A 21,713-nucleotide genomic window follows, 5' to 3' on the forward strand; every position below is an offset into this window, starting at 1 on the left:
GAAGTATTGGCTCTGGGGCTTTAAGCTGTTCTGCCTGAGCCAAAATGCTTTGGTCAGGTCACGCCTATTACGTATGAGGGGCGGAGCCTTAGGTGTTCACCAGGGTGGGGCAACCTAGGTCGCTGGGTTGTGACGCTATATGTGGGGGCGGGGTCAGAGAGAGGTAATGGTGTTTTTCTGCTTTCTCTCGGAGTTCGGTCTCCTCTGCTGCTTCCCGTAAGCAAATTGGGCCCTTCTGATGCTGGTTTCTGGGTGTGTGGGTTTTTATACGTTCTAGGACCCTGTGGGTCTCTCCAACAGACTCTCCTCTGAGGCCGGGAGCCTCTCCCAGTACCTCAACCCCCGAAAGTTTTCCAATTGGTGCTTTTAAGCTTTATTTCCCATTGCAGGGGCCCTGGGTTGTGTGGTCTGTCTCACTGCCTGTTCTTGTCTGGTTGTGTGTCCATGGTCAGCCTGCCGCATTGCGAGCCTTATTGGGTTTTTGTCCCATGCCCGCCCAGGTCTGCTAACCACTGCCTTTTCCTGCTGCAACCCCTCTCCACTGGCCGCTGACCGCTGACCGGTCTGGATGAATGGTTCATTGTTGTAGGACTTTGGTACAGTTCAATTTTCTGTCTGTTTTGGTTGTATTTTCATTTCTAAATCTTTGTTTTCCTTAAATTTGATTGTGCGAGGAGGTTCAGTATTTCCACCTATGCCTCCATCTTGGCCTGTAACTATGTCTTTAAAAGCTCTTGATTTTGTGCCCAGCATATAGTGAGCTCACGCACTGGAAAGTATCACCACCTGAGGCTTCATGAGCCTCAGGTGGTGAGGCTTCATGAGCCTCAGGTGGTGAGGCTTCATGAGCCTCAGGTTGTGAGGCTTCATGAGCCTCAGGTGGTGAGGCTTCATGAACCACACCTGGAATCTCTCCATTACTTAGTCTGGCATTCAAGGCCAGCTATGATCTGGTTCCTTGTTGCATGAGCAGCCTGACCTTTCCTAATGCTTCTGTGTCATTCACTCTGAACTTCAAGCTGAACCTTCTTTTTTCCTCATTTTAATGTCCATTAAAATTGTTCAAGAAACATTCGGAAGGATGAGTGCAGAGTAATAACTACCTATTCAAAATCTTTTTTTCTCTTTTTCCCCACCAATAGAACCCTGACTTTGTTGAGAGATGGGGCAATGTGCCCAGCAAAGAAAACTACATTTCCCAGGATCCTTTTCTGATAGGGTGGACATGTGACTGAGTTCTCAACAATAGCATGTAAACAGAAGCGATAGAGTGGGGCTTCCAAAAAGCTCCTTAGGAAAGCTCCTTACCTGGCAGTCTTTTTTTAACCTTCCCCTTTAACTCTTTCTTTTTCCCTAGAATAAAGTGATGGTTGAAGCAGAGGCCATCTTGCAGCTCTGAGGTGTCCTTGAGGAGCTCGGTGGCACCAAGCATCTTGATCCTGCAGGGTAAGTCTTGCTCCCTGTGTCTTCCTGTGTCAGCCATGCCCCTTCCTACACAATGAGGAGTACACTCTTCTAGACTGCTTTGCAGATACGCAGGAACCCAGAATTTTCTGACTAAAAGGGCCCCGAGCCATTCCTAGGGCTGTCTGCCTTCTTCTCTGTGTCTATCCCCCCAGGAGGGGTCCATGTCACCAGTGTGTGCTAAGTGCTGGGGTGGTCAGGGAAAGCCTCTCTGAGGAAGTCACAGTTGAGCAGAGACCTGAATGAAGTCAGGGTTAGGTGTCAGGGTCAGGCAACAGAACCTCAAGCACAGAGGCCTTAGGTGAGAAAAGATTGGTGAGTGTCTGGAAGCTATGAGACCACCTCCATCCCACCCGCCCCGGGATGTTGCCATGACGGCACTGATCTCAGAACCCGCTCCTCCTGGTTCCTAACACAGCCACCCCATACCACTGGGGCATACTTTCTACTGGCTATGGGATTCCATTTCCAAAAAACCCACCAATTTGAATCAGGTAAATTCTGATTTTAAGTTGTACATAACTAGCCTTTGGCCCCCCCTCAAAGGTTCTCTACACCATCCTCGCCCTTACCAAGGCTATCACTGTACTGACCTTGTGGCCATGGGCAATATGGTGTCTGAAGGCTGGTCTGTATTATCTGTTCCAGTTGCCATTCTCTCTTTTCTGGAACATGGTTTCTTTTCATCTTGAGCTAATTTATTCCAGACTCTGGGCTCATTTGCCCATTTGGTCTTTGGCATACCAGTCTGCACTGAGTTTGACATGGTTCCTGGCCTGGGGGCTGGGGGATGGGATGAGAGAAGTGACCTGCAGAGGAATCCACAAACCACAGGAATTATCAGTGTGTCTGAGTCATGTCACCACCAACCAGGCCAGAGTTGGGTGCATTTTAGCATCTCAGAGTTCTTTCTTGGCAGGAAAGAGAGGGGATAGAAATGAATTAAGTGTAGGCAGGCAAAGTAGTTTGAGTACTGTCTTCTCTCTCCTGGAAAAGATTTATTACATGCAAAAGATAGCAGGTGTTCATTAAAATAGGCTTCTTGGTATTTAAATCCATTACACAGTGTTGAGAAAAGATAAGTTGTCTTGAGTGCAGATGCATCTCAGTCACGTTAGTTGCCCTCAGATAGGACCCAGATTGGCTCAGAATGTATTCGCTACAACATAATAAGGGCAGCAGATCTCCAGAGCTTTGAGAATGTGATGAAGGGTCAGCTGTGATTAATACATTTCCTTGGGATCAGATTAGAAATGATAATTACTTCTTCCTTTTAGGAAGAGACTGGGACTTGGGGAGGTTGAGGTGGGGAAGAAGGGGGCACATGAGGAACCAGAGACATACAACCTTTGCCTTTGCTCCAGTCTTGTCAGGAAATCTGGAAGGTCCAAAAGTTTTTGATAACATTCCCATGAGAAGCCAACTTGACAGATGCCAAAGGTGTTCCCACCTTGGATCTCACTTGTGTTCTGGAATCAGGGCAAAAGTAGGCAGCTACTCTGCTTGACTTGTTTCTTTTGGAATGAACTCAGGCAAATTCCTCCCGGGTTTGTTTATGTTGGCTACCTGTGGTGACTTAAGAGCCTTGAGACAAGAGGGAACAACCTCTACCAAGAAGTTCTTAGCAAATTCTGATGATTTAAAGCTACTGAATGGGAGTTTCTGAGTGGGGTAGGATAGAGGGCAAGTGGGAATTGATGACTCCCAAGATTAGGCATCCAGGAATTTGTACTTTCATGCAGAGACATTGCACTTGGTACAGCCTGGACACCTACTGATTTCAGGGTTTTGAGGTCCCATGCTGTGACAAGCAACACTCCTTTATGACTTCCAGGGTCATAAGAACAACCAAGGAACCTCCAGGCTGTAGCTGGGGTGGCCTGGGAGTATACTTGGGGAACATAGTGGGGGTGCAGAGACTTTACAATCTAATACAAAATTGTTTCAATATTTTAGTTCTTGGTATGGCTCTGCTGGTGTGTCAGTGGAATATCAACTCTGATTCTTTATAATATAGCTATGGAGAGTGAGGCAGTGAGATATGGAAAGGGGAGGGCATTGGCTGGTCATTGTTGCTTTCCAAAGGCAGTCTTATTACTGACCCACCTCCTTAATACTGCAGTGGGGACTCTAGCCCACATTGCTTCTTACCTCCCTGCCTCCCTTCCTTCCATGCAAATATCAGTTTTTATTGAGTGCAGACTCCATTCCAGGGACTGTACTAGGCTTTGAGTCTTAAAGATAATTAACAGGAGCCCATTTTCCTTATGGGAAGTCAAGCCCATGAGTGAGCCATTTGCTCAGGCTGAGTGCTCTCACCTGAAGCCTGCAGATTCACAGGCGTGGTTGCAGCTTGGTGATAACAGAGGGAGGAGCTGAGGTAGGAGAGAGGACTGGCTTTCTGAAATACAGTATAAAGAATAGGCCTTGGTGGGAACCAAGGGTCAGGTGTTAAGACCATGGGTTATGTGGCAGCAAACCAATAATGAGCATTCCAGTTGTAGCAAAAGCCCAGGGAAGGAAGACAGGAATATATAAGAGATGACAGCAGATGGGTTTGGCCGAAGTCAGGAGTTTATATAACTAAATCATTGCAGGGAAAGGGGAGGTGGGGAGTGATGGCCAGCTGACATAAAGAAAATAGCACAGCCTCTGAGACAGACCTAGATTTCACTTCTGGCTCATGGACGTATTAGTTAGGTGGCCTTGAGTAAGTTAGAGAATATCTTAGAGCACCAGGTTTTCATTCATAAAATGTGGTTATTGTTATGGGTCATGTAAATAGGTGATGACTGTGATGCACCTGGTTCAAAACAAACCCTAATGAGCAGTTTTACATTTGTACATGCCCATCCCCCTCACTCTCTCTACATAACTTCCAACCAGACCCATGCTCTGTATGTAGTTCTGGAAGTAATTTGGAGAGCATTTATGAAGGGAGTTGGTGGAACTCTAAGCCCGAGCCCAGTGGGCATGACCACAGGGGACCAGGAGTCTCCCTACCTGCCCTAAGAAGGGCAGGCTCAGGGACAGGAGCGAGGATGACGGAAGCTTGCAGGAGGAGCTCTGGGCAGGCGAATGAAGGATAGGCCCAGATCCCAGCCAAGTGAGGGCGGTACAGGCAAAGAAAGTGGTCAGGCTAGGGCTGGGCATCACATGAAACATGAGCAGTGGGAAGGGTCAGGCAGCCGGGAGCCACAGACAGCTGTGGCTCCTGGAGCAGTGCTCCTGCTCCAACAGTCAGTCAGGTAACGCAAAGGGTCAAGTTAGCTAGTCAGTGAAGCTCTGCAGCCTCTGCTGTTTTAATAATAGAATGAACTGATAATCCTTTAGTTGTCCACTACCTGACACACTTTGCATATAACTTCTCAATCTCTGCCCCCTCTCGAATAGTGGAACTACCTTGAGTGTTATAATAGCATTTTCAAATCTCTTTTGAAAATGGCTGATAAAGAAACAGAAATATCTTCTGTTTTTTTAAAATCTTTATCAGTGAGACATGCTTTTGTCTGACCCCTTGCTTTTCAAACCCCATCCTATTGCCCACATTCCCCACCACTAAGGGGCAGATAAACGCCTACATAATAGCTTTCCAATATAAATTCTCATCTGAGTAGGTGCTTTTCAGTCTGCATCTGAGTCTCCATTTCTGTCCTTGCTGGAAATACATTGGAGATGGCAAATTGTCACCAATAGATGGAAGACACCTTTCAGAAAGCCAATTCTTGGTTGCCGGCTCTGAAAGGTGCTTTAACATTTTCTGGCTTAGTGATCCTGGAACATAATTGTCTCCATGTGGCATCCTGAACTGGCAGTAGTTTAACCAGAGCCGCCATCTTGGATCCCACATGAGCTGTGCCGCTCATCCCAGGGTCAGTAGAAAAGCCAGTTTTCTTAGGAAATTTCAGTCTTGATGATGAAGCATTTCAGTCTGAAGTCTCCCCTGCTCCCACAATAAACTCTCTTTTCCTTGGTAGACATTTATAAGGAACCACTCAAGGAAACCACAATAACCATGAAAAATTAGTTTAGATTAATGCATTTTCTGAAAATCATGGTCTAGAGACAGAAACTTATACTTGGGCATCACTTGATATGTTTTTGATGGAGTCGGTGCAATGTTTTTAAAAAACCACGACATACTTCCTCGACGTCAAAGCAAGGAAGGCATTTGTTTTAAAAGCCAAGCCATGTTAACACAAGTGGGAGGAGGAGGAGAAGACAATAATTCTTTAGCTAATCCCGGGCAGTGACATCTCATCTGAGGTCTTCCTCCATAGTTTACTCATCTGGAAATGCAGCCCAAAATGGAATTTAGCAAACGTGCTGATGTCAAGAACACTAACCAGGCAGTGCTGGGTACTGCACCAGCCCTCCACTTCCAGGTGTCATGGAATTGCCCCATCTGGACTTTAGGTTTACTCTTGGCCACGACTGTCTCTACCAATAGATCTCGCACTGGACCTACATTTCTCTTAGCTATTGATGATAATGTTCATCTCCTTAGAGAAACATATGTGTTCATGATATCATCCCTTCCTCGTATTGACCTTGTGCTCTGGGGCTTACCAAGGACAAAGGAAAGCAGGGCAGAGTGGTATCATCTCTTTGTTGCAGATGGAGAGAGTGGCTTAGAGAAGCTATGAGGCTGGCCCCACTGGGAGAGTGGGCACTAGAACCCAAGTCTGGCTGCAAAGCAGAGTGCATTTTCCATGAGAGTAAGTTCCCTCGGCATCACGTGAAAGACGGTCTCCACACTTTACATGAACGTGGGCTGCTGAGAAATGCACCTCTCCTTCTTCTCCGGTGAGCGGTGAGGAGCACGGGCTCTGGGGATAGGCCGACTACAGTCTCACTCCAGCTCAGCGATGTCCTCGCCTTGGCCTCTTGGGCAGAAGTCCCAAGTGCTCTCTCTCTGTGTGACACAATGTTAGCCTCCTTTGCCATTGCTCCACACACTGTCTCTGCCAGGTCGAATGAAAGGCCCCTGATTCAGGGATGGCTGACGCAGAGGTTTCCTTTTATGTAATGAAGGATTGCATTGCTCGGGGCAGAGAGAGAATGGACACTTTGGCTGCTTGAGAGGCAAACCCTTTGCTGCAGCTTGGTTTGGAAGGTAGAAAATAAACTGATTCTTCTAGACTCTCTGAGACTCTCAACTCATAGTCCAAAGTAGGCATCTATCAGAGAGGATCTGTGGCAGGAAATACCAGCAGGGCCCCAGAGAGGATGCCCCAGTGTGGAAGGGGGATCCAGGCTGGTAAAACTGGCTTACTACAAATATGTCAGAGCTTCTAGGTAAGGGCTGGATTTGGCACAAGCGTGGTGAGGCTGAAAGAGTTTGGAGATCTTCGGGGACCGAGTCCCTGCAGCGTGATGAGGAAATCAAACAGTGGACAATAAATCTGGGCAAAGAAAAAAGAATCAAAGGACACAGGTGGAATACGGTGAAGTTGAGGGTTGGCAGTTAAGAAAACCAAGTTTGAGGTTGATAAGGCAGAAAAATTCCTGAGAATGTAGGAGGAATGAGGTCCATGGAAAAGGGTTGAAGAGGCCTATTTTAGAATAGGGGCCTCATCTGTTGCTCAGCTAGCAGCCTCTCTGAGACCAAGCAGATGTGGTTCTTGATAGAAGTCGACATATACTTTCTGAGGAATTATAGGCAGGCCAACCAGAGTCCATCATGCTGGGGGAAAACTAGGAGCAGGTTATGATGCGGGATCCATGTCAAACGCCTGCCTCTGTTCCTTGGGGTGTGCGGCTTCATTTTCCTAATTGAGGACGACGTCCTGGCGTGGAAGCCTCAGTCCTCAATTTGCTCTGTTAGGCCAACAGGAAGTGAGCAAAAGGTGAGGCAATAAAACACCAAGTCTCCCCAACTCACACAGAGACATATATTTTTTAGTTCCCATGGGACTTTTGCCCTGCACTTACTTTCTGCAGACAAAGCTGTACGAGACGTGGGGAGGTCAGAAGAATAAGTGAGTCCTACTGTGACTACATGAGAGTCCTGGTAAGAACGTGTCTAAAGGAATAGGGTTCTGGGGTACTGCCATTCACTGCAGTGCAGGAGAACAAGGAAGAAGGGGAAGGGGAGAAGGAGGCTAACCCGATATGCAGATAGGCACTTGGAGGAAACATCTGCTTTTCCTGATATTTTCCACAATGTGTGGCTAAGCCTTGAAGGGGTGGGGGGTCGGGGCTTCTGCTCTCTGGTGCCCTCTACTGTGGCTGAGCAGATACCACTGGGGGTGGGGGCCAATGTGGAAATTCCGACAACGCTTACATGGATGGAATTGAGTTAGAATACCCAAGACGTAGATGCTCAGGGCCTGTGTTTTGAAAGATGAGTAGAACGGTAATATGAAAGATAATACTGAGCCATCAATGTGCACCCATACTCTTCATTTTTGCCATGCTGTGGTGAGTGAACCTGTAGAATTGCACATGTCAGGACAGGAATGGAAGTGAGTGCCTGCCAAGTTCAACCTCTTCACTGACTAGCAAGGAATGTGTGTGGGAAAATACATACTTCAGGTAAAGGTAAGGCCAGCAGTGGCACGGGACGTTCAGAAGAATAGGGTTCTGAGGAGTCAGGGGAAATCACCTCTCTTCCAGATTATCCATGAAGGACTCATACAAGTGAGAGCTTAGAGGCTGCTGGTATAACATATTGAAGATTATACAGTCAGCTTTCTCTTCAACAGTTCTTGGATATTGTAAATTTAAGTGAAAGGACCATATAATGAAACCAATTTTACCATATGCTAATTGATATAAATAAGAGTTAAGTTCCTTTAGAACATTTCTGGTCAAAAAAATCATCAAACTTCTAAAAAAGACTCAAGTATTTTTAATATTAAACATTTGAAGTACATGTGAGCTGCATATACATTTAAGAAAGATTAATAAAAACAAAGATCATTCTTTTCCAATCCACTGATTTCAGTTCAGGGTCACAGGTGGCCAGAGCCTATTTCAGCAGCTCAGGGCACAAGGCGGGCACCCTCCCTGGACAGGACACCTTTCCACTGTGGGGTCACTCACACACATAGCCACACTCACTCAAACTGGGACAGTTTAGACACACCCACTAACCTAACATGCACATCTTTGGAAGGTGGGAGGAACACAGAGTCCCTGGAGAAAACCTGCACAGACATGGGCACAACATACAAACTCCACATGACAGTGGCCCCAGGTGGGAATCAATTTTTTTCCCTCTCATCAACATAACAAAATGACATTGAATGAAATGATGTTGTTTGAGGACTTGTTGTAGATGGATTGATTCTGGTGGGAGGGGCATTTTGGAATGGGCATGGTCCTGAAAGATAGAAATAAAATGTTGAAAAAGAAAAGGTAAATGTGAAGGTTTCGAAAACTGGAAAACCCATCTAAAACTTGTGGTTTCTTAAAGTAACCAGAACAGTTGGAATGGACACACTGGAATCCATTCTTGTATTGGAAGAACACTCTTCAGAAGTGAATATGTAGACTGAATGTAATCACCCCATTTCAGGCATATTAAACAAAAGACACTCTTATCAAGATATATTCTAGCAAAATTTTTGAGTTACAAGAATGAATTTCAAAATTCTATTAGTATCAAGTCAGGAGAAAGAAAAAGGCAGGGTGGGATCTTGAACCAGACATGGGCAACCAGTGGGCTTGGGTGTAGTTCATTCACTGCAAAGTGGGTACCCGGGTAATAGAGATACCTCCTGACTGTGGACCATCACTGGCTCCTGGACATATCAATCCTGCCCATGCTGGTAGAAGTCACTGGGAGCAGGGGTGGATATCCTCCTTTTTATGGGCCTGGAACCCCCATGCCATTAATGTCCCTTGAAGTGAAACTTTCCTCCTGCTGGCCACTTCGCTCTCCCCAGATTAACAGAAGCCTGCTGTAAGGTGATGCAATGTTTTTGTGCTACTGTTGTTTGACTCTAGGCTCAAGTGGCCAGTTTGAACATTAAGGTGTGATGTAATTAAAATTTATTATGGGATTTGTTGTGTACCAGTGGCTGGGGACATGCGTGCCTGTTGCTCTAACAGCTGTATCTGTGCCCTGGTAACCCTTTAAAAGAAGGGCCCACTTTCCAGAGCAAGGGTTGCTGGCAGTGCAATCCTGCACGTGGCCAAGGGGAAACAAGAAGCCACGGGCAGCAGCAACAATGACTGGCTTACACACCCACAGGTGCTTGCATCACAGGTTGTGTTGAAATAGAAGGACAATGTTCATTTCTCCTCTGGAGCATGGGTCTCTTTGCTGCGGCCATTCAGGCACTGAGTTAAGACTCTAGTCATATCAACCTGCAAAACTGGAGCCAGGTCCAGGGGAAGAGGACTGCACAGTTGGTTTCTGGGCAGTAGGTGGAGTTGAGGGGGTGAAAGGCAATGATGAATTATGTTTGACCCTTGGTTTTAACTACACTTGAAATTCTTCTCACTACAGAATTCTGGGAGGCTGGTACCAATCAATGATGATAGCATTGCGAGATATAAGCACTTAATCATCTTGAGTTTGAAATGCATTCATATATAATATGTTAAGTCCCTCACCTCCTGTGTTGTCCTCACACTTCTGTATTGCTTATCCCTGTTGTCTCTCTCTCCCCAGGACATAAACTCCGTCAGACAGGGATTTTTGTCTCTCGTAGCTCGTCTGAGAATAATGCCTGGCACATGGTAAGTGCTCAATAAATGTTTGGGGGAGAGGGGGCAGTGGGAAAGAGAGTGAGTGAACCAAAGACAAGGAGAAGCATCTTTATAAAGAATGTTTCCATTTATTTTATTATTTGAAATCTGAATCTGCATAAAATGATGGTTAGTTGCATTTAGCTCAAAGCATCCCTGTGACGTAAACTGAAGATAAGCCCAGGTTCACAACTTTGCAGCTCACCATCAGATCCAGTGGCCGCAGTAATCAGCCCTGCATCCACTGAAGCTCTGACAGCCCCAGCTGCAAGCGACTCAGGAAGGGAGGGGGGCGATGATCACTCATGATGGGTGGTAGAACAGGGCCCTGACTGTGCTTCTATCATAATCTGCAGCCATCTGATATGAGAGAGCTCCTGACGAAACACAGGGATGGCTCAGGGTGATGTACCAGAAACCCAGTGTTTTCCCTTGAGTCTACCTGACTGCAGGCACTGGCCCAGAGGAACGCATGAACAGAAACTTGCAGTATAGAAAGAAAAAAATGGTTTCATATTGAATTGGCCAAACTCCAAAACTGAATCGGAGGTGGGAAACTTAGGCTCTAAAAACAACCAGCCTTCAATAGAGTGAGTATAGGTTACAGATTAGGGCAAAATCACCAGACAGGGGTGGGGTTTTGGGCAGGGGTTTCAGGGTCATGCTGGGAGCTGATTGGTCGGTGAGGTAAGGATAATCATTTCTTCAAGTCTTGAAGATAGTTCTGAGTTCTTTTTCTGGTGTCCCTCTGTCCATTCTCATGGGAGGGTAGCCAGTGGGTCATTCCATCTTAGGGCTCAGAAACTGAAACATAACTTAGGTCAAGACTTTATGTTTAGCCTGCCAGAGATCCAGACCTTGTTTTCATTGCTCAGGACCCCACCAGTGTTTTCTGCTGCCTTGGGGGGCTGCTGACTATGGGGGGCAGCTAGGCCTCTGAGAGTATGTATATATAGAGAGAGAGGGATATGATTTCTACAGCTAGGATTTAAAGCTAAATTTAATCAAAGTCATAAAAATTCTTGATTTCAGTACCTGGGAATCCTGGAGTAGAGAGGCTCAATTCTTTCACTGGTAAACTCAAAACAGTACCAATCCCTGAAAGCCTACAGCTCAAAAGAGGACCTAAAAGAAACTTTAGCTTGATGTTTCTAAGAAGCAGCATCATTTCTCTTCCTCCCTGAGCTCATTCATTCTCTCTCTCCACACACGCACCCTTTTCAAGAGGCCCTCGTGCCACATCCGGGCAGATGGCAGACACTGCACCCCGCAGATGCAGGCGGGCTTGTGCGTGGTCTCTCGCTGCTGCAGTGCACCCCTCGGCAGTGGGCTGGCTCGCTGCTCACACATTGGTGTGCTGAGAACCAGAAGACGCGATGCTGCCGGGCTGGCTGTGGCCAGAGGGTGCTGAGCTGGCCGCCCGGCTCCTCCTGCTGTGATGCCCTCCTCCCCAGCTGCTGGGGGCTGGCTCATCTGTCAGCTTGAGCTTCTCATGCTCCTCTTTCAGAAAGAAGTCCACCAACAAGCCCTTCTCTTTTTTGATCTGGTCGCTGATGTCCGTGGGAATATCTGGGATCATCCAGTCCACGAGGACACTCAGGAACATCACAAGGTTCTGTTGAAAGCGAGGGACAGAAGTTGAGAGGGAAGGCTTGGCCTGGGAGCACAAGTGTACCATCATCTACCCTGGCCCGTCAGACGTCGGTCTCGGCAGTGGGGCTGGCGGTAGCGTGCCGCAGTGAGGAGCGCACACCTGGGACTGGGCACCTGTGTTGTTCTGGCTCCACTACCCACTGGTGGTGGCCTTAGCCATTGAGCACAATTGCCCCTTGGTGTCCCCTTTTAGAAAGTGGAAGAGTAACGGTACCTACCTCCTGGAGTTGTCTGAAGTTTAAACAGGTAAATACCTCATACACAGGGGGCTCCGTTTAAACAGGTAAATACCTCATACACAGGGGGCTCCATAAGTGGCAGCCATTGCTTCCTCCCCCTCCTCCAGCCCATCTCACGGTCCCGCTCTGGCTTCTTGGCCTCAAAGCCTCCAGGAACCCTGCTCCAGAGCTCCTAGGAAGTGGTCACGAGGCCCAGTGGCCTCTCCAGGGCCTTCCTGGGGCCAGTTTCTTCTTTCTTGCATCTGACCCTCTGTCTTCCAGATCAAAGATGGACCTTTGATCTGCACTGAAGGCTGGCCTCGGCCAACCCCACCTACTGCTCACATGTAGTTCATTCTGTTCTCCATTCCAGGCACTCTGGTCTGCCTGGGACCCCCTGCCTCTTATTAATTAATTAATTCACCACTGACCCTCTCCCTTTTTTGTGCCTACTTGTAACTGACTTCATCCTTCTGTCTGCTAAGGCACATCCACTCTGTTGTATATACAGGAAGGATAAGACTGTGTTTCCCTGGGAGTAGTTTCTGTTCGGATGGGTGAATATATTATAGCAGTGCCGTCATGTCCCCATTAAGTGTCCACTACTTTGATATCTAGTTCCCATCCATTTCCCAAGCCACCTTCAACCAAGCCCTACCCCACACAATTGTTCCTACTCTAATTGTTGTGTTCTGTGCCTGACAATTATATGCTAACGTGTCTTCTCTCTGAGATACAGAGAACAGTGACAATGCCCAGAATGAGGTAACAGCACTGCTGTCTTCCACACTCTAAGCCTGTTCCCAGCTTGACCTTGAACTCCATATGCTTCTAGGAGCCCAGAGGAAGACTTGGGGAACGAATTGCTGCTTCCAGAGGTGCCTGCTGCCTTAGGTAACCTAGAGTTGCTTCGAGTCATATACTCTCTTTTTTTACATCACCTCCTTGCAGCGTGAGTGAACACTGCCTGTGACGCATGGTGAAGTGAGGCGACTACTGCAAGTGGGGCAGCAGGGGGATGTCTGAGCAATCTTTCAAATAAATCACCCATCGCTCTAGAGGAAGAATAGCTGTCTTCTTTAGGTGAAAGACTAGACAGTGGGCTTCTCCCCTTCCTGGGCTGGGGTTAGAGGCAGGATATTTTAGAGCCCCCCAGAGATCTGCCCCCAGGGAATACAAAAACCTGAGGGAGCCGAGGAGAAAAGGATCTGGGCTTGTGCTCCAGCCTTGCTTGAAGACCGGCGGGACCCCAGATTGGAAGGGGGGCCTCGTGCTCAGAGAACCTCTGCGGTGCAATTGGAGCTGCTGCTATTGTCGGAGATAGGAATCACTGGGTTCAGGTTTGCCATTCATTCAGGGATGGCGGGATGTCTCAGGGGCTATAACAACACTAACAAAGGAGGGAGCCAGCTGAGAAGGCCAGAAGAAAGGTCCACGTGGGGCTGTTTGTCCGCATGAGAGTTGAGACCCTGGTTTCCACTACTCTTCCCACTTCCTTTCCTTGTCTCAGGTTGAAATGGGAATCTGTCTCTACCCTGCAACTTACTCTGCACCTGTCTTGTAACCTTACTCTGTGTTTTCATCTCTTTCTGCAACTCCGTCAATTCATGGCAGCCCGGGGCAGGGAGCAGTCACTGCCTGCCACATGCACAGGTCACACTGTGCCATGCAAACCTGGAGATGGGGGGCAGGCAAGGAGATGTGGCTGTCTTTATTCTCGAAGTTTGAATACTAATTGGCAATTCCTTCTTCAGATAACTCACCTGGAAGATTATGACAAAAGCCAGACGGGCAGACAGAACAGACCAGTACTGTTTGGAAAACTCGTATGGGTTCGGGGCCCATGGTGGTTCTCGGTAATCCTTAAACCTGTCCAAAGAGAAATGTGCTGTTAAAATAGAGAAGAGAGAGAAGAAGGGGGACACTGCTGTAAGGAAACTTCAAGGTCAAAGCAGCAGGTAAGCCCTTGGCTCTCCAACTTGGGCAATAGGGGGTAGAGAGAGAAATCTATTGCCCAACCAAGTGTCCATGAAATAAACGACCAATGTTCAAAAAGCCAATATCAGAACAAGAAATATTTTTCCTACTCTCCCTATGACATTCCCAAAAGCTTTCTCTGGTGTCTGGATTCTCCTTCCAGAGGAGCCCAGGAATTATGAGAGGACCCCAGAACAGTGAATCCACCTTGGTTCCCACTAGCTTATGGGTTCTGGAGGGGAAAGGAGACCCCTGCTCCCAACTGTCATGTAGTTCTTTTCAGCCTGTGGGCTCAGTGAAGGTATGGGCACCAGCGGACAATTCCGGGCTTCACACCCAGGTGTTTGCTCTGGAACTATGACCCTGAGAGGGACTGGTCTTGCTTGATGACTGCATTCTTGACCCCAAAGGAAATTGATTGTGACCAAGCTGAAGGCTGAGTGAAGCTAGTGAGGGAGGGCTGATGTTAACAGTCACGGTTGGTCAGTACCATCCTCTAGCTATCATTATAAGTTGTCTCTGTGGTTTAAAAAACAAAATGCCAGTGGCCTGACATGAACTCATGCCTCTTTCTCAGACCCATGGAGGGGTCTATGGCTTCTTCTCACTGTTGCCTTTTCATCCTGAGATGACTAAGGTTAAAAATGGCTCATTTTTTTTAGACTCGCTTTTTTTCCAAGCCTGGGAAAATGACAAAAGCTGGTACCAGAAGACTTACGAATCTTTAGGAACCTGTTTCCTCCATGGAATTGAACAAAGCTTTGATGCTCAGTAAAATGACAGCAAGCCCTGGGCTGGGAGAGGTGGGGTGGCATTGGGCCACAGTGCAGGGCGCATAGCTGTCAAGGCGAGGGAAACAGGGCATTTGGGTCCGTCCCTGAGCAGGGAACTTTTCTGGAAGTTTTCTCATTTAATCTTCATGACTGCCTTCTCAGGCAGACATTGATATTGCCAAGTAACACAGGAAGGAACTGAGGCTCAGAGAAGTTCAAATACTTGGCCAAGGTCTCACAGCCAGCAAGAGGTGGAGTCAAGGCAAGAATCTAAGTCTGGCTGAATTCAGGCTTTTCTCCTATCTCCATAGAGCACCTCACCATTGGTAGCAGGTTGGAGTCGGGGGATTCAGAAGTGGGTGCTCTCTGTAGCTTCCCCTGTCCTGAACTCACCAGCTGTTCTGAAAGATTCATGTCAAACCATGGTGACTTCTAATTGCCCAAGAAGAGATGAAGGAAGAAGAGAAAAAAAAAACCTGAAAAGAGATGCATGTGAAAAGATGGTGCGGGGGGGAGGGTGTAGCGACAGAGTCAGCAACAGAAAGAGACAAACCGAGAGGTGGACACTAAACATTCCACTAGGGCTGGGCACAGGGCCAGGAGCTGCCCTCTCCACACTCAACTCCCCTTTTTCCAACAGCTGATCACAGCTGTTGCGGGCTCGTTCTGACACTCGGATGAAAAGCAAAGCAAACTGCAGCCCAGCAAAACACCACGGCATTCATCACATCCATCCGTGGCTGAGGACAGAAACACGGCCAGCTCCAATTATGCTTGCTAATGGGAGAGGGTGAGTGTGGCCAAAGGAATAAGGACATCTTGGGATGGGAAAACAAGCTCCCCACTCTCCCCCCCCCACCAAAGGACCTCATAGCAGAAGGGAAATTGATCCTGCTCTTTCTTTTGAAGGCCTCCAAGGAGGGGTGTTACACACACACACACACACGCCCACTCCTTACCACAGGGAAATCCTTCCCCAGGTCTAGCCTGATCCCTTGTTTCTAGCTCCATCTATGAAGGAACAGATGTTCACTGACCTCAGTAGGAGAGCCATTGCTCACCCTGCTTTTTTCCAGTCTGGAAGGAATCCATAAATAATCGAATTCTGGTCCCACCTCTGCTACTAACTCACCACAGCTTTTGAAAATGTCACTTTGCCCTCCCTGAGTGTCCATAACATGTTTTGAATCTAACAGGCACATCCATCTAATCAATGATCTGGGGAAATATTAGCATACAGATATGTCCAGAAAGCTCTACTTGAAATATGCCTAGGCCAATGGGCTAATGGTGCTCTGAGGAACAAGAGAACAAGCAATCCACAGAAAAAAACAATATGCAATCTAATGAATTACACATCTGTTCCAAAGCTAACTTTTTAAAAACTGTGACCAACAGTAGTGAAAAATACATTTTAAGTTAATGCGCACATAAATATGTCACTGAAATGAAATTACACATAACATACTTCCTCTTGCTGTGTGCAATGCACTGATATTTTTCTATTCTATTCTATTCTATTCTATTCTATTCTATTCTATTCTATTCTATTCTATTCAAATGCTGATCATGACTCACTAGATTGATTTCATAACCTACTAATGAACCATGACTCATAGTTTGCAAAACACTGATTCTGGTAAGCCTCTGCTACCAGGTAAATGATTGGTTTATTAGTAATATAAATTATTGATTGCAATATAAATTAAGATATCATAATTAAAAAGCAAACTTTATCCTAAGAAGTTTATTAAACATTTTCCCTGAGTAACTAGAAGACACTAATTAAACAAGAGCTAATTAGTTTTCAGACTAGAAATGTCCATAAAAGACCAAATGGTTAATAGAGTTAATGATGCCCAGCATAGTGACAGTTGTCTGCTTTGTGTGTTTTCCTTCTAAGCCCAAGGCACAGAATCAGCAAAAAGCATGGGCTTTGGAGTCAGATGTCTTGCTGCCACCTTCACCACTTCAGTGCCATGCCCTCTACAAAGCGGCTTAACGTTCTGATGGCCAAGGCCATCGTTGCCTATGAAATGGGCCTCAACTCTCTCCATCTCACAGAGGTGTAATGAAGATGAAATGCCAGGGAAGGGCACTCAGCACACCGTCTGGTCTGTCAGACAAATATACCCAGTAAACAGAAGCTGCTCTTCTCCTTTGACTGAAGGTAACCTATGAACTACACCCCTCCATCAAAAGAGGACAGAGCACATGCGCCCTTGCTCCCAGTTCCTCCTGACTTTCCCGGAGGGTTTCTGAGCCCTCGAGTGCTGAGCCTCCCAGTTTCCCGTGATGCTGATATGGATCAGAAAGAGTCAGCCAGTGCCACAAGGCAAGGGGCTTCTCTCAGGAGCTCTGTCCATGTAAATGTAGGCAGGCCTCAGGCTGGTGGGGATTAACTTCTACTCCATTCCTGTCAGCTCAAGTGCTTTCTGAAACCAGACCCTTTTCCCTGGTTTAAGGAGCTTGGTTCTCCCGCAGTCCCACTAAGCAGCCAAGCACTGGGGACCCCATATCTGTTCACTTCCTGCATCTGCTGCCTGGGATTGAAGCACAGGGATATACTTTTAGGATCCATTCTTACATCTCACCCTCACCCTTCCAGGCTTTTCTTTGAGACTTAATTTTGAGAGTTCCCTTTAGTCTTCTAATAAGGATAAACAACTACAGTGTCTAAGAAGCAAGTGAGCACTTGGAGTGACGATGCCACATACTAGCGGTAAGACCCGGAGGAAGTTACTTCACGTCTCTGACCCTCAGCACGCTGATCCCTAAAGAGGAGGGAACAGGACGTGTACTGAAGTGCTGAGCGCGCAGACGCACACACGCCAGCTATCTCAGCCCAACCGTGAATAAGCACATGCCTACATGTGTGTATATATGTACACCGAACATCAAAATTAGTGAGAAATAAGTTCACACATGAGTGTGGTTTCTGGGGACTTTCACAGAAAATAGACATGATGGTTTCTTCTGAGAGAGTGTGACTGGGCAGGGGCTGAAGAGTGTCTTTTCCTTATACTTATATAAAAATATAATATAATTGATATATTACATAATTAATATAAATAATATATCGATTATATAACATACATTTTCAATATAATTTAAATGTACTTAAATTATGTAATTTATATACTGTATAGTGTATACATACATACACACAGAATTATGGATATATAAGCACACATACAGAATTGGGGGATGACAAGAGTGTATATATATATATATATACACACACACACACAGAAAATTATAGGAAAAATTCATAATTTCAAAAAAAAGAATGAAATTAATAGCAATATTCAGTTGATTCAAATACATTGTTATACTAAGCTTCCAGGAGCAAAATTATAGTGTTAACTGAGACACACTCACATGCAATAAGTGAAACTGGTACAAAAACCAACATATTTTAGCTTTAAGATTACATTATGATTTTATCTAGATCTAACACTAAGAAAAATTACACTGATTGAGGGGAATATATTACATAAAATTATAAGGTTCCCATTAATTTAAAATATGTTTATTATAAAACAAACCCAAGAAACAATACCTAAAAGCCCTACCCATTCATTTTATGGAAATGCATGGGAAAATGTCTGAGAAATACTCACACAAATGTATCGCCCTGGTTACTGTTGGGAAGAAGCCTCAGATCAGGCAGGGGTTAGGGTGGAGGTGGGACAGAATAGGAGAGGTTGCCTCAAATGTTTAGAATTGTTATAGGAATCAATTAATATACTACATGTGTCATTAATTATTACTTCTTTAAAGCAGAGAAGAATCTTTGGAGATTGTTTATTCCACGTCCTCATTTTTACAGATGGGGAAACTGAGGTGCAGAAAGGGAAGACTCCTGGCTCAGATGTCTCCATCCCATTCTCACTTGCAAGGGTGACCAGTGACAGTGTCACCTACCACAATTCACAATAACAAGTCACTGCGGGCAGGAAGGATGCCTAAATAACAAACTGAGGAGTCCATCACCAACAATCAGTAATTTTTTTTGTAATTTTTAAAATAAGGTTTTAGTTACATTAAGAATTAGTAAATGCATTGCTCAACTCCAAACACTGGTATCTAAATTTTTTAATAGTCTCAATGGAAATTAATGTTATATTAATACTGAATACAATTATATACACTATTTTCATACCATCTGAGCTACTTAAAACTGCCTTCTGAAATTGGCCTTTAACGAGGGAAAACAGTACAGCCAATTAGGAACTAATGAGAACCATGTCAATCCCGTGGTTGATAAAGATCAGGAAAGGCAACACCCGGGAAAGCTGACTTTACCTCTGGTTTCAGCAAGCAGCAGATGAGAGGCAGCCATGGGCTGGAAGGAGACTCGCCTCTTCAAAGAATTTTACAGCACCTCGGGATAGGAAAGAACTTAGGCGCTTGCAGAAAAACCCAGCAGGAGCTACCCAAGAATGCAGTTTCTTCAGGCTCAGCACCTCCAAACAGGCCCATTGGGTTAACCATGCCCAGGGCGGCTCCTCCAGCTCTGAGACCCAGGACCCGGGCTAGGACCTGCCCTACAGATCTCTCTGCTTGCCTTCCAGCTCTGCCCGGAGCCCAAGCCATCATCCATGCTCCAGGACATAGTAGTCCTTCGACCTTGTCAAATGGGCGCTAATCGTGCCTGCTGATTGACGTCAGAGGCCTGTTTATGGAGCAGCCCTGCCAGAGCGGTTAGATGGTTCAGGCCAACATTGCTCCAAAAATGCTGGGAATGCATCTCAAATGGGCAGCCGGAGACTGCCTTAACTTTTATGGCTATTTTTAAGATACCTCTTCCCTGGCGAGGCTGGATTAGAGCTGGAGACCTCAGTTTTATTTGACCACATTTATCTCCAGAGGTCACTGAAAGCTAAGAATAAGAAGGGTCATTGAGTTCCCAACACTATTTGCCAGAAAATCAGGGCAAACTTCATTTCCCACCATGGGAGCAGTTTTAAATACAGGCTTTGGGGCTAGCTACGGAATTGTCTCTGTTTCTCATTTTCAATCCCTGTCTTTCCCTCTGTCCCTCCCTTTCTTCTTTTTTCTATTTTTAGTCACTGACAATTCCTACCATACAAAGACATCAGTAGGTTATGCCTTCACTTCCTAAATCTCTACAATGATCCAGACAACATGAATTGAATAGGACCCATCTGATGTAAAGATTTTCATCGACAATTCTCACCCATCTAGGAAAGGTAGCTGGCAAAACATACCTACTTGATAGGGTCTCTAGATGATATGCTGACCTTGTTCTCTAACATCTGCCCACACTTTGGGGTAGGGTATCTCTTTATTTCTAATGTAACCTGCAAGTCTTCACACAGAGGTCAGAGGTAATACCAAGGGAAAGTTTGAGCTCATCACCGCTCCCTGAAACCCCTCAGTGGCTTCATGCTGCCCCAAGGGGAAATCCACACATCTCCAAATGACCAGTGTGCCCTTCTTGGTCTGGCTTTTGTGCCTCCTTCCAGCCTCCTCTTTCTCAGCTGACCTCTCACTCCATCCCCAACCACCAAGCACAAACTCACCCCTCCACCTGCAAACCACTGCTCTCCCCGGACCCCTTCCCCACTGGACACCCCCTTTACCACCCACCATTGCTCTTCCCACCCCACTCACCACCCAGGCCAGCATGGTCATGTGAATGAAGAGTTTCAATAAAATGATCCATCTGGCCACTCTTGTACTGATCATTCTTCAGGCTCCATCTCCCTTGAAGCTCTGCCTGAACACTTAGGTCTCAGTCAGGTGCATGGCCTCTGTCCTGAGGGCCATCAGAGCTTCCTATACTGACACTATTGTAAATGACTAAAGCTGTACTTTAGCTACTTACTTACTGACTCATCTCCTCTATCTAGACCCCTTGAGGGAGGCACTTTGTCTTATTCCCTATCATATCGCCGATGTGAAGCTTATGGTAAGGTCTTAGAACCAGTCATATTAGTGAACCCATAATCCCCACTGGTCCTGAATAAAGAAAAATAATCAGATGTTTCAGAAATCATTTTGGTTTAGTTCTGGAATGATTTATATTCTGTGAATAAATTTTCTTGGCAGAAATACAGAATATACTTCTTATGCATCCACCCATTAATAATTCTGCCACTCAGTCACAAATTTTTTAAAAAATGGGCCACAGATAAGCCATGGTCCCACCTATTTGCAAAGAAACAATGGAGGGAAGAGTTACTGGAGTTTTACAACCGACTGAAAAAGCCAGTGACTCTGAAGGCAGATACAAGAAAGCTTGATCTGCTCCATGTGTGCTAACACCTGATTTCCTGGGCAATTTTTGTTTTAGCTGAGTGATATCCATTCATCTTGTCTTCTCACTAGGGAACTACCTCCAACTCGGAGTTGGTGTGCTTCATTTGGAGATGATTTCACCCCCAAGCCCAACCCCAGTGGCCCCAAATGCCATGGAGAGCATCACATGTCTCTGGTTACAGGTAGGGCATGATTGGTTCTGGGTAGGGCATGCACACTGATCATAGTCAGTGAGCTTCCATGAGACTTTTTCTGAGGTCACTGGGAAAGAGATATGGGCTTTTATCCCACTGGCCTGCAGCTGCTGGCAGTCACATAGATCCTGAAACTACAGTCAACATCAGTTGGGGTGGGCTTGGCAGATGGAGAAAGATTTGGTTGGTACAGACTCGACTGAATCAAACTTGCCTAAAACTAGGCCTACCTTCAACTTTCAACATGGGAGTCATTAAAATCCCTTTGTGTTTAAGGCAATTTAGGCCACTGATATATCTGGAAATCATACTTATCTATGTTACTGGAAGATCTGATGTTCAGGGCAAGGTCAGAGAACCTCAGTGTTCTGGACAAACATGTGATTCTAAACCAGCTAAAGAAGCAGATAGTGTTAGCCTTGTTTCCCCACACAGCAAGTCACACT

General features: G+C 46.1%; 1 protein-coding gene across 1 annotated transcript in view; it reads right to left on the minus strand.

Moving 5' to 3' along the window:
* Nucleotides 1-8,352: 8,352 nt before the first annotated feature.
* The window catches only part of ANO2 (anoctamin 2), a 318,842-nt gene continuing 305,481 nt past the window's right edge, over nucleotides 8,353-21,713 (minus strand). Inside the window, exons 24-25 of the mRNA XM_053662202.1 lie at nucleotides 13,799-13,904; nucleotides 8,353-11,779 (exon numbers count right to left, since the gene is read on the minus strand). Coding sequence (XP_053518177.1) covers nucleotides 11,507-11,779; nucleotides 13,799-13,904 — 379 coding nt within the window. The 3' untranslated portion in view covers nucleotides 8,353-11,506. The remainder of the gene's footprint in view (nucleotides 11,780-13,798; nucleotides 13,905-21,713) is intronic.

Source organism: Artibeus jamaicensis, unplaced genomic scaffold (genome assembly GCF_021234435.1).
Source record: "Artibeus jamaicensis isolate MK-2021 breed Jamaican fruit bat unplaced genomic scaffold, CSHL_Jam_final contig_233, whole genome shotgun sequence".
NCBI lineage: Eukaryota > Metazoa > Chordata > Mammalia > Chiroptera > Phyllostomidae > Artibeus > Artibeus jamaicensis.